The sequence below is a fragment of the Nylanderia fulva genome, unplaced genomic scaffold, assembly GCF_048542155.1.
Source record: "Nylanderia fulva isolate GAGA-0341 unplaced genomic scaffold, ASM4854215v1 Scaffold35, whole genome shotgun sequence".
Taxonomy (NCBI): Eukaryota; Metazoa; Arthropoda; class Insecta; order Hymenoptera; family Formicidae; genus Nylanderia; species Nylanderia fulva.
This window is the reverse complement of record NW_028190422.1, coordinates 2,200,198-2,214,316: the sequence shown is the minus strand read 5'-3', so window position 1 is coordinate 2,214,316 and position 14,119 is coordinate 2,200,198. Positions and strand designations below refer to the sequence as shown.

Sequence of the window (14,119 nt, the reverse complement as noted above, 5' to 3'; positions counted from 1 at the left end):
TTTTTTCGATTATTTTTTTCTTAACTTTCACGCTCTTCATTATTTATTTATTTAATAAAATATTCATGTTGGCGAGTTACTTTTTCTATTAAAAGACAAAGTAAATTCAAGCTTTTTATGGAAGCTTTAAAAACTTACCATCCGTGGCAAAAACTTCCACCTCGCATAGGCTTAAACTACCCTCGACACCAACAAGTTGTAGAAAAACGTATTGGCCCACTAGAGCTCTGGCACAAACGAAGGTTTTCGTGATACCCTCCTCTGTGAATTTGATTCGGTTTTAATTAATTCGCTTTAAATTTTTAAGAAACATTCAGAACTTCAAATATATATCGTGGAATTATTTAAAATATATAAATTTTTAAGATAATTAATGAACATCTTTTTTTAAATATTTTTAAAACATTTGATATATAGAAAAAATTTTACAGTGCACCTTTTTGTTTCTTTGATTATTGATGCATTTGTACAAAATATTTAAATAATTATTACAGTACTCCTTTCTTAAATATAATACATATAAGTACATATAATATTGAATAAAAATATAATTTCTTTTATATGTTAGTACATATTTTACGATTATAAAAATTATATTGTAATTTTTACAATATTTTTTTTCGTCATAGAATAATTATAAGTATTTTTCTACAGTTATAATAAATAAATAAGTTGTTAAAATGACAGATCTAGTATCTTTCGAAAATTTTACAGTATTTAATGCAGAATATGTCTTTTACAATATAAAGAAGTACAATAACAAAAAGTGCGAGAATGTTCTGAATGTTTTTCCTATTAATTGTCTATAGCTATCTTGAAACACTTACCAATAGTACCGGGAAACCAGGCGCACAAAGGATTGCGTTGCAATTCAGCACTGCTGTTACCCACTCTTATCTCAATATCCTGAAGAGGTTGATGACCTACGGAACAATCGATAAGTCATTCTTCCGGCTAGTAGTATTTATAGTCAGGTCTTAAAATGAACTTACAGTTGTGTGGGGATAGCTTAAGATAGCTTTGGAAAGATAAAAAAAATTATCTTATACATACATATATTAAATCATCTTTTTTCTAATTTACTTTAAAATTAGACACATTTAGTCTTCTCTTTCGAATAAAAATGTTTAATAAAATAATGTTTTTTTTTTTCAAAATATCAAGAGACTCATTAAAATATATTATTCATAATTTAAGAATTTAAGATTTATAAAATAATTGCGAGAGTCATGACATGTCAAGATATCCTTTTAAGACCTGAATATGAAATTATTATGCGGAAGTTGTTTACCACAACAGCCTCGCGTCGTCACCCGGACAACCTTGACGGAATACGGCTTGAGAAGGTCGACCCTCCACCAGGGACTGGGCTCACTTTGAGTTTCCGTGCATCTTTTCCCGTCATGTTCCGTACTGAAGTCACCGTCATTACCGTGATTTGCGTTTCCGCCCCTTACGGTTGTCGATTGATTTGCCGGTTTGCGAAAATCCACATTTGTACCTGTCACATTATTTATTATTTAACCTATTACACTTTTCTCATAAAAAATTTAATTAAAAATTACAAATTTAATTAAAATTTTTTTTTATTATAATTCCTCTTTAATAAAATTGTACAAACCAAACTTCAAAATATCAATTTTTAGCTGATTTTTATTTAATCAATTTATTATTATTTCGTGATCGCACTATAACTTATTTAGTGTTTAAATAATCGCGCTTTAGTCGCAATCGTTAATTGGCGGAAATGGTGATTAAATAGCAAAACGCTCATTAACGGCAGTATATGTGTTTGATAATTATTTATTATTATCCCTGAGATGATAGTCGTCTCTCAGTGATAATGATAAATAATTTTCAAACATTGACAACAGCTGCCACCAGTTTGTCGTTATAGTTCCGTATTATGTATCGATGTATATTTTTCGCGATACATGTTTTATATCTCTAGACATGATTTTCTGGATAATTCACAACATCGTGCCGCCATTATTTTACGGAAATGGTGCGGATCGTTCCGCTATCGTCAAACAATGACAATTATATTTTCTTGTATAGTCGGATGTTTTGCGTACTATGGGGAAAGTTATGGAAAGAAAATTTTTTTACGGTAATCGCGTAATAATTCAATGATTTGAAAAAATCGATTGTTGCGAATCCGATATTATTTGTAGAATAACGCGGCGAGATTAATTTATAATAAGAATGTAATATAGAAATTTCATACATTGAACGCGAGCGCTTTCAAGAGATGACCTATAAATGTCATTTTTTTTCCATTTAGAAATCTCGAGCAATTGGTTTACAATTTTTATGTCACGATAATATGACTCGCAAAATTATTTAACGATTTTTATAATTAAGTATTTTTTTACACATATGGCTTCCAGTTATGAAATTTTGGCAAACTAAAAATTGAAATCAAATTTCTAAAATTATTTATTTTTAATTATATATGATGCACAAAAATTACATTATTATAATGCTGCTTATATTCTATATTATTTGCCATAGTTGAAAGAATTGATTATAATTTTGGAACACCCTATATAAAGCGAGGGAAAGTGGCTTGATTAAAATTTTAAGACTGGCAGTTTGATGGTCTCTCTGACGAAAATGTGACTCTCATTCGACGATCCCTGTCGCGTTCACCTCTTCCAGTCACATCACGAAAACAAACTTCATTTCGTGATGGAGAAAGTTGATTGTTATAGCCGAGACAGACGGAAAACGAACGCGAATGCACTGAACGAATTATTAGGATGCGTAATTAGAATAATTAGGGCGCACATTGTAAATTATGGGCATCAAGAATTAATCAGCCTTATCGAAATGTACAACGGTAATTGCCGTATGATAATGCGGAACGTCACTTTGTACAATACGGTATATCGTTATTATTAGCGATTTAAGGAAAGACCTCGAGAGAATGAATACTCACCGCAAAACGGTAGATCACCCTGCCATTTTCCTCGGGCATTGCACGTCAAACTACCGGTTCTGAAAAAAAGTAATAGTCATTAGAATAAGTTGAAACCAGGATTGGGTAATAACTAGTTAATTAATCAAAAGTTAAAAAAATTAAAAAGTTAATAACTTTTAACTTAGCTTTAGTTAATTTAAAATGTATTAATTTTTAACTTCAACTAGTTATTTTTGACCTTAAACTTATTAACTTTTTTCCTAACAATAAGTTAAATTTTTTATCTGAATACCATTATTGTTTTTTTTAATAAGTTATAAATGTATTATTTTTAAATTAAAGTATTATTAATTTTTATGTTCATTTGTCATCAATTGTAATTACCAAAAAATATATTTCTGTATAAAAATCAAAATTATTTCTTTGTTATTTGTTATTATAAATTTTAAAAGAACTAACAAACAAAATTTAATATAAATAATGTTTTTAAAAATTAACTTTTGATTTAATTTCAGTTAATTTAATTTTAACTTTAATGGAGTTAATTTTTTGTTCATGCAATAACTTTTAACTTAACTAAATTAATTTTATAAGCAACTTACTTTAACTTAACTTAATTCAAAAAAATCATTAACTTATACAACCCTGGCTGAAACAGTTACCGAATATGTATTATCAGAAACGATAATATGACCGCGGACGTCACTTTCTCGCGACGTTACGCAAGTGATAACAGGTGTATAGATTTCATTACGCGTGTTATGCATGAAAAATCTTTTGCCGGATCGTTGGAGCAAAAAATATTACCTATAACTTTCTGCGTACAACCGGTATAATTATGCACCGCGAGAAAGATAGTAGAAGAAGGATAGTGTGGGCAATGCAGTATTTATATATTTTTAATCTTTCAAGGGACTTAAAATAAAACTCTTATTTATATAAAAATAATTATGAAAAGTTTTAAATTTTGCAGTAGATTTTCTAAGAATTAATATACGCTTACGCGATTTTACATAGGAACAAATTTTGATGGCGTTATAATTATATACATGCTCATGCTTATGTATAATTACGTTCGACATAATCGAGAAGAAACGTTCAATTTAATTTAATCCTGACAAAACTAAATTTAAGTGAAATTATAATGAGTTTAATACGAGTCTTAAAATTCTTTGAAGGCAAAAAAGGAATTTAAGATATATATACATATATCATGAACTTAAATCTATAGGAAGTGGTTAGGAACGAGATTCTCTTGTTTTTCTTAAGCTTTAACTTTTTTTCAATAAAATCCAGCACATATATCAACCGTTTGAAAACAGAGAAAGTCAGTGGTGTACCGCATTATCGACAATCATTATTTTCGATGAGAAGCCTGCATTCCGCTCGTCGTTTCACGCGTCTAGAAGAAAATATACTTGATCGCACGGAACACGATCGCCAATTTCCGGTCGCGTGCTCCTTACCGCAGGAAATTAATTTTCTCTCGCGTTAGTTTCGCGACAAAAAGTGGATGTTTAGCTATGTGAACTTATTGCCACACGACTTTTAAAAAATTTATTTTTTAATACGGAAAATTATAGTAAATGAAAAAATGTAAAATAACACAATGTGCATCTATTTTTAATTTTACATAATAAATATGTTCTGTTTCATTAGTGACAAGATTTATCTATTAAAATTTACAGAAAAAATGTTGATTTTCTATTTTATAATATGAGTGGGGATGATAAAATCTAAAATTAATATATTTTTTGTTAATTTTTACATTAAAATTATGTTAATTTCACACAAAATTTATTTTAAATTATTTGAAGCTTTGCATTTATTTTGAGTTAAAATATTAACACAATATTTGTGTCTCTATTTAACATATCCATATTATGTTAAATTAACACAAAAATTTCTGTGACCCGTTTGGGATATGTGATCTGTTAAATTTAATAGAAATTTTTCGACTATATATCCGAGATTTAATGATTAAGTGCATTTGAAGTTCATCTTACTGTTTTGATAATTTTAATGCTGTTGCAAGGAGAATGGCACGCCTGTCGATCGAGATTCTTTCCGGGAAAGCAATATTATCCGTTGATATCACGCGATAGGCGTAGCCCCATTGCGTCATTATCATGAATAAACCGCGATGAGATGCCAGTAGTAGAAACAATTGAAACGTAATTGTTGTCAACTAAGCCTTTGGCTTAGTACATGTTCTATATAAAATGTTTAATACTATATTTTTTCATATATTTCTCGCTTTTTGTAAGGATCTGGTAACCGCATAAATATTAGTTTCTTTACACATTGTCAGATTCTCCACAGCCAATTAATTGACTTAACATCTATCTTTACCTGAGTAGAAGCTGACTAAAAAAAATATTTATTGCGGCTCGGTCCCCTATGGAGAGCAAAAGACTACTGTCAAAAGCATTATAGATACTTTATAATACGTGCATCAATACCCAAAAGACTTATAATTGCCTCGTCGTTGCTTGGAATTGTTTCCAAATGAGTCAAAAATTACTTTTTATTATATACCTATATTTTTTATTTTAATTCTAAAAAATATAGTACAAGGAGATTAAAAATTTTTTTAAATTGACAAAGTTGTTTGTCAATTGCAAATATAATTTTTCTAAATTAATTTAATTGAACAACGAACGAAATGAAAATAATTTCAAACAACTGCAAATAATTATGAAAAATATAACTTGAAATATTTTTGAAATTCAAAATTGAGATTGACATTTTCTTCGACCAAAAATCGGCATATAATTTGAATATCTTTTATTAATTAAACACAATGTTTCGACCATTAAATTTTTTTGGTCCTTATCAAGTGCTACAATGAATACAAAATTACACAAAATTTTTTACAAAAAATTAACGACGCCAAAGTTAATTACGCAAAACGGAATATAATAATTAATATATAATGCGTACTTTTTCCGTTTTTGGTCGAAGAAAATATCAACCTCAATTTTGAATTCTCTATTGGCGATTAAATATTATTTACTATTATTTTTTAAATTGATAAAGCTGATAAAATTTTGTTATACAATATTTTAACAACGCAACTACAAACATTTATAAACAATTCTGAAACAAGAGATATTAGCGAACTTTTTTATTTTAATCGAATTATTTTTTCAAAATGCAATATAAGTATTTACGATATTACTGTTACCATGCACAAATAAATACAAATAGGAAAAATACTATTATTTTTTCTATTGAAAATTTAGTTTGTCGAAAGTAGGGTGTTCGTATAAGTATTATTGCGATGCATTGTAGTATGGAAATATGCACTTACCCAAACAACTCGTAGCCAGTATCGCAGGTGTACTTCGCAATGGTGCCGACCGTTAAAGATTCGTCAGACAACGATACTTTGGCGTTCATCGGCACAGCCGGATGGCCGCACTTTAGTCCTATAATCAGCAAAATTACGAGCGTTTAGTTTCTTGAAGGTAAACCGCGCGCGCGAACGATGGCATCTCGCGATAAAAATCATCGATAAAAATATCGACTTGTAACCGCGTAATCGTCCATTATGTTCGTAATTTGCGCGAAACTATTTATGCGATTTCCCAGGCTTACATAAAAGCGTTAAATTCCCATTGCACGCGAATCATCTCGCAATTGCATTTAAAAATTTCAATATCTAAGTATATATAATTTTTATATAATTTCTGGAAATGGATATTTCTTTAATTAATGATAGAAATAATTAAACAAATATTGAAATATTTTAATACAGTGAGAGCTTTCTAATTTCAAAATAATTTATTTATATCTGTAATTAATTTGAACGAAAAAAATATTTCAAGATTTTTTTATATTTAAAATGAAAATAAATTAAAATACTTTATATATTTTTGATTTATTTTTGTACGATTAACATACATTGATTTAATGAGAATGAGATTATCAACTGGCCATGCTCTAAATTCTAAAAGGCAAACGATAATCATATTCAACAACAATTAGATAATTGCATGAAACTCATTAATCTCTGTATGTAAATCTTTAAAGAAATGCATCTGGGATCGTGACACTTGCTATCATTTAAATCGCTGATTTAAAAACAAGATCCGATTTAACTCTCTAGCCACTTTTATAATAGAATTAAGTAATAGAACTTTTTTAAAGATCTAGGGATTTTTTCTCATAACTGTTTAGAGTAATTTGTTCTTTTGTTCAAATCAATTTGTCGGTAAGACGTTTAAGAGCTGTGACTTTTCATTCGGGCATAACTTCGCGAGTAAATCAAACAGACGTAAGAACCTTGGGCAGAATCCCACGCGAATTCCATTATATGAATTCTATAGCTTCCACGACTCGCATTAGAGAAGTTGCATTTCGCGCGCCAGAAAAGCACGACCACGATATATGCACAATATTATTTCGTCTAATTATATTTTCCTTGTTTTAATAAATACCTTTCTTATTTAGTACAAACATATGATTTACACAAACAAAGAGAAAGCGCGTTATTTTCAGAACACTATGTATATTAACAGGTTGACTGCCACATCAGATATACACATCGTAATTCACATAATAGTCATTAAATAATTTGTATAAAATACATTATCTGTGTATCAGTGATACACGAAAGCCATGATATTAACAGTACAATGCAGTATATATTATATGATAAATACTGGATTGGGTAATAACTAGTGAATTAGTTAAAAATTTTTAAAAAGTTAAAAAGTTAATAACTATTAATTTAGCTTACAATTAGTTAATTTAAAATGCATTAATTTTTAACTTTAACTAGTTATTTTTTACCTTAAACTTATTAACTCTTTTTCCTACGTTAAATTTCTTTTAACTTTTCTCTGAATACCATTATTGTTTTTTTTATAAGCTATAAATGTATTATTTTTAAATTAAAGTATTATTAATTTTTATGTTTATTTATCATCAATTGTAATTACCAAAATGTTTCTATATATAAAAATCAAAATTTATTTTTAAATTAAAGTATTATTAATTTTTATGTTTATTTGTCATCAATTTTAATTACCAAAAAATATATTTCTATATAAAAATCAAAATTTCTTTGTTATCTGTTATTACATATTTCGAAAGAATTAACAAACAAAATTCTAATTTAATATAAATAATGTTTTTAAAAATTAACTTTTGATTTAACTTCAATTAATTTAATCTTAACTTTAACTGAGTTAATTTTTTGTTCATAAAACTTTTAACTTAACTAAATTATAATTTTATAAGCAACTAACTTAGCAACAAACTTAGATTTATAAATTATTAACTTACCCAACCCTGGTATATATTATATGATATTTATGACTTTTCGACAAAGTAGTAAAAACACGGTTTGGCAGTCAACATGTTAATGTTTAATGTTGATTAGGTGAGATAATCTGGCATTCTCGAAGAGAGATTCGCTAATATGCGTTCACACGAAGTAAACTTTTTTTTCGTGGGGAAAGTCTATTGGTTCGCGATGGAAATGCGTCAAAGACTAGCAATTTATGTCTCGAATATCGCGCGACGTGAAATTCACGTCGTGTTTTTCATGGGAAAATTCTTCTCGACATCGATGATGCATTTTCCGCGCATTTTTCTGAGCACGCTTAAACGCGAAAGTGCCTTTCTCAGTTTTCCCTTCTCTTTTGCGTTATTTTCTTTCAGCTTCTCTCGCTCCAGCATTCTCACATACATTTCGTTTCTTTTAACCCTTGCGGTGTGACGGTCATGTATAGTGTATAATCACTCTTTTAAATTACATTTTTAAGATTCGACACGTGTCGCTTTTTTATCTTGACATGACGGATCATGTTACGCTCGGTTCGTTGTAATTTTTTTATGTTTGCGTTATATTGAAATTTTTTGTCACTAAATATTAAGTCACCGTTAAAGATAGTATTTATCCATAAAGCATAAAACGCTGAAAGATTTCTTAATATAAAAATAATCGATCAAAGATATCTCGTGGCTCTCCAAAACTGTAAATTAACTTTTTCTCAGCTTGAAATCACAACGCAATTTACTTAATACAGTATTTCTTATCTGTCCTATTAATAAAGTAGACATAAAATAAAATTATATTTTCTTAAATAACAATTGTAAGCCATAAATGCTTTTTTTTTAATGAAATGGTATTATAAGTTTGTTTCTGAAATATATTTCTCTTTATTATAATTTTATTATTTTATTATCATTTGATTATTCTGAGAGTTGAGAGACGTGATTCTTGCTTATTATCTATACATATGAGTACTTCTTAAAGGAGAAGGAGAGAAGAGGCGATACAATCTCGTCGATTACGCGTGCGAGGTCGCGCGACTAGCGGAATAATTTCCTGTCGTGTTTTTCCAAGGCCAATCGCGGCAAATCGCTTCGGATTTTTAAGATGGGTTGGCATCGTGAATCTCTAATAATTGATATTCTGACTAATTAATAAATTCTTTGAATTAGTATTGTATATAATTATATATCAATACGATGAACTTGATCTTACGATTCTCTCATGATAATTATTTTTCAATGAATTATATATATAGGTATATAGTATATATTTATGATTACTATAAACAATGAAGAAACAATATTAAAAGATAATTAATTATTTATAAAAGAAGCTGTATAATTATTATTTTTTGCCACATTACAATTTAAAATACAAGAAAATATATTTTTAAAAAATTGTTTCCGCGCAGAAGAAATTTACAAAAATTATTACAAATTTCAACATTTATTTCTAAAATAAATATGTATATTTAAAATTATAGTAATTCTTATACTTTGTGATTTATTTATATTATTTGTTTTAGACTTTGTTTTCATGATTTTAATATCACAGAAATAAATGTTAAATCTATAGTAATAACGCGTTAAATTTCTTTCTGCTTCTTAGATACACAGATATGACTTAAGATGTATTATTAATATAATTATGAGAGAGAGAAGACTATATTCTCGCACACTTTCGCAGACCGCATAATCTAAAGTTCAAAGAAAAGAAAGAGAAGATATCTTTCTCCGCAGAGGCTCCGAAGGCGTTTCGTTAATTTTAACTCTGCGCGAGGCTGACATCTCTTCAGAGTGAAAGCCTCTGGTTTATTATGTTCCGATCTGAGACGCGCTCTCGAGAGAGAATCGCATTTCTCACGAAGCGGAACATAACTCTTGCGTTTCTGTGCATGCGTGCGAACAGTTTAATTAATAGCCGAAACTCCCTCTCGACGACTATACACATCTCTTACAATTAGTAAAAAAAGCAGTAGACAATATGAATATTTAAAGTGCGAGCACATTGACAAAACGTTCTTTTATTAAATAATTTAATAAAAAAATAAACAATTTAAAAATAATAATAAATAAAGAATTAAAAATGATTTTATTAAATAATTTTTAGAATATATATTCAAGTAATTTGGAAATTATTTTTAACGAAACATAATCCTAAAATTAAGAAAAAGATAAAAATCGATTTTTATAGTCGTATCTGTCATTTCGTTAAAATGTAATCCAAATTTTATGCATGATCGTGCGCCTCATCGCGTTTGCCAATTGTCCCACAAAATTTTTTCTTTCCGATTCCCAGATGATGAATTATTTTCACTTGGCGGGTGACTTGGCGCTTGTTCCACTTCAGGCAATCTCAACAATGGAATTTCTTTCTTTTCTCCGCTTTTTTTCTTGGATTTTAATTACTTTCCCTATTATATCGCGTCGCGATCGACCGTGATCGAGTACACGCGAAGCTGTATTTTTTTTCACATGCGACTCATATATAAGTCTGATTATATGTATATACCTACTATATTTCAATTCAAGTGAAATAATTATCTCTGAATATATCCATCCTTTGCACATTTCACGGAATTTCCATTTGAATTAGCAGACTAGGCTTTCGATTAATTGCATTGAAACAAGCTATTTGAGGACTTATTTTCCCACAGTACATTTTTTCTAATGAAATTAATGCAGTATCACTTCACATTGACATTGAACATGAGATAATATATTCACATTATATTCATAGATATTCACGTGATATATTCATAGAAATATTCACGTGGTATTCATAGAATATTCACATGACATTCATAGATATTCACATAAAGTAACGGTATTAAAACTTGTTTAGCCAAACTCAAGACATGCTGAATTTTTAAAGAGCATCCAAGCATTGTTTTTTTTAATATAATATTTTACATTGTTAACACAGCATATATTCATTAAGAAAAATATTTTTTAGGAAAGTAAAATTATCACGTACATAATTTTTAAATGTTGCAAAGTCTCAAAGCTCTGATAACTGAAAGTAGTAGGATGGAAAAAAATAATTTATTTATATTATAACGTTATATATACACGAAATTTTTATCAAAAATATATTTTCAAAAAATGATCAAAATTATAAAACAAATAATTATTCAGGGTTGGGTAATAATTAATTAATTAGTTACAAATTAAAAAAATTAAAAAGTTAATAACTTTTAACTTAATTTAATTAATTTAAAATGTATTAATTTTTAATTTCAACTAGTTATTTTTTACCTTAAATTTATTAACTTTTTTCTTAAGTTACATTTTTTTATGTCTGAATACCATTACTGTTTTTTTTTAATATAATTTGTAAGTAATTTGTAAGTATAATTTGTAAGTAATTTGTAAGTATAATTTGTTTTTTTTTATAAGTTATAAATGTATTATTTTTAAATTAAAGTATTATTAATTTTTATGTTCATTTGTCATCAATTGTAATTACCAAAAAAATATATTTCTATATATAAAAATCAAAATTATTTCTTTGTTATTAAATTTTAAAAGAATTAACAAACAAAATTCTAATTTAATATAAATATTATTTTAAAAATTAACTTTTGATTTAACTTCAGTTAATTTAATCTTTAACGGAGTTAATTTTTGTTCATGCAACTTTTAACTAAATTAATTTTATAAGTAACTGACTTTAACTTAACTTAGTTTTCAAAAATCATTAACTTACCCAACCCTGCAATTATTTAATAAAATTGGACATGAAAGGATAGCCACATTTAGCGTTAAATATCGAATCGCGACCATTGTTAAAGTACCGGTGGCGGTAATTAGGAACCAGTTTCGCGTGGAATCGTTAATGCGATGGCAGCAAGAAAATCTCCGTAAAAAACCAGTCGAAGTTCTCCGCGTAATAACGATGCGCTGGCGATGCGAGCGAGTCCTCGGCACGAGTCTGGGTCACTCGGTTACAAAACCTCGGAGAGCCGAAATAACGGTACACGTACCCACGGTGTCACTTTGAATCGAGATTAACCGCTGTCGGAGCGCGTGTGTCACGGTACAGTTCTTCGCATATTATCCTCATGCTGTCGATACATCGGCTGTCTGTCATTTGCGAACGGTATATTGGAAACATGAATAAACCGTCGAAAATTTTAATTTTCCACCGCACAATCCTTTAATTAAAGTTCGCGGAAGCTAAACGTGGAATATTGCAGATTTATTGAACACGATCACGGTGTCTACACTGTAAAAAAATATGTAAAATTACATTAAAAATATGTAAAATTATACATGATAAATAATGAAGAGATAAACATTTCTATTATTTATCGTGTAATTTTACACTTATTATTTATGTAATTTTACATATTTTTGTGTAATATATTACGTATTTTTTTACAGTGTATATAGCGGTCAAGGAAATTTGAAAAATCGAACATTGTCAGGGAATTTTATAAATCTGAAATTGTCAGGAAAGTCAGAAAATTTTACTATATTTATTTGGATTTTTTCACATTAAGTAGTCTACATTTGTCTTAATAATTAAAAATTTTTTTCCTCACTCTTTTGGAGTAAAATTCCACTCTTTTGGAATGAGATTGTTCAGATTTCACTCCAAGAAATTTAGAGAGCAATAATATTGATTTGAGGTAAAAAAATATTTATTTGATATAAGAGAATTCTTTTCAAAACAGATAAATATAAATGATTTATAAGGCAGTGTTAAAATATAAATATTTATTAATTTAATAGTTTTTTAGTGCACAAATAATTGTTACTATAAATAATCTATTATGATTTGATCTTCTCGAATTTGTAGAAAATTCCGTTCTATATTGCGTAACATGATCCGTTTAGCAAACATTATTCTAGTCATTAAGGATTCGAAGGATACGTTCGTTGTCTATCTGTAATTTTATTCTTACATCGACATCTGAAATTATTCTGTTACGTGATCCTCATTCGGACGTGTTACGTTTACTTACGAATACGTGAAGGAATTTTGAACTCCAAATCGTAATTCACAATTTTCGGCTGTAATTCATACATTCTGAGATAATTAAGTATCTCTCATAAATCAACTATTATATTATATAAAAACCTTTTTATGGCGCGTAACGAAAAAAATGAATCTGAAATGAAATATCGAATAAAATCGAAATCTAAAATTTTCGAACGACAGAGCAATAAAAACATTCATAATCCAATGCATATGTTGTAAAGTGAATTAGTAATTCTATAATCTAATAAAAGTAAAATAAATCGCTTGCTGTATTACTGCTTTATAATTATTGTGTGAGTTTGCTTATATAAATAATATATGATTATAATATATAATATATATTATAATCATATATTATTTAATATATACTTATATAATTTATACAATGTTTATATAATTTCTATATCTATATATACTTACATAAATTTTTGTGTAAACAATAAGTAAATAAATTCTCTTAATAATATAAACAGGAAATAATATTTGATCTCTCATATTTCAGAAGAAAATTACAATTTTATTAGTAATATATCTTACGTCAAAAGTTGGTTCGATTAATGATTTAAGAGTTCGAACGATCGACTTGCGAGAGAGATGAACTTTTGTAATACACTCTCGTTGAGTAAGAACGTGGGTATAATGATCGACCTGTACACCACGAATCTGTAACGTTGCATACGCGTATACATATATCTAGTATATCGCAGAACGATTGTCGAGGAAGTTAGAAAGTAGGCGTGCGCGTGATCTATTGCAAGAGAAGGAGAGGTCGATTCAGCGGGTGTATATATGCTGATACAATACCGGAAGAAGGCTTCAAAGCCACACATTAATTACGACCTCTCCCGCGTTAAGTAGATTATCTAATCAGCACTTTAATACACAGAGAATTTTCTCTTAAAATTTACCTTGAAAATCATGAT

At 28.3% G+C, this 14,119-nt stretch overlaps 1 protein-coding gene and 1 long non-coding RNA gene across 3 annotated transcripts in view; one reads left to right on the top strand and one right to left on the bottom strand.

The window, feature by feature from the left end:
• LOC146722210 (uncharacterized) overlaps nt 1-14,119 on the top strand; it is a 57,523-nt gene that overhangs the window by 17,520 nt on the left and 25,884 nt on the right. The gene's annotated exons all lie outside the window — the stretch shown is intronic.
• Nucleotides 1-14,119, bottom strand: part of fw (CUB and Sushi multiple domains furrowed) — a 34,224-nt gene that overhangs the window by 10,184 nt on the left and 9,921 nt on the right. The window contains exons 2-6 of one of the 2 annotated variants that reach the window (XM_029307770.2): nt 6,237-6,354; nt 2,942-3,000; nt 1,292-1,501; nt 828-923; nt 139-261 (exon numbers count right to left, since the gene is read on the bottom strand). In XM_029307770.2, the coding sequence (XP_029163603.2) occupies nt 139-261; nt 828-923; nt 1,292-1,501; nt 2,942-3,000; nt 6,237-6,354 (606 nt within the window). Of the gene's footprint in view, nt 1-138; nt 262-827; nt 924-1,291; nt 1,502-2,941; nt 3,001-4,929; nt 5,093-6,236; nt 6,355-14,119 lie in introns of those variants that run through there. The other variant, XM_029307771.2, reaches the window with a different exon arrangement.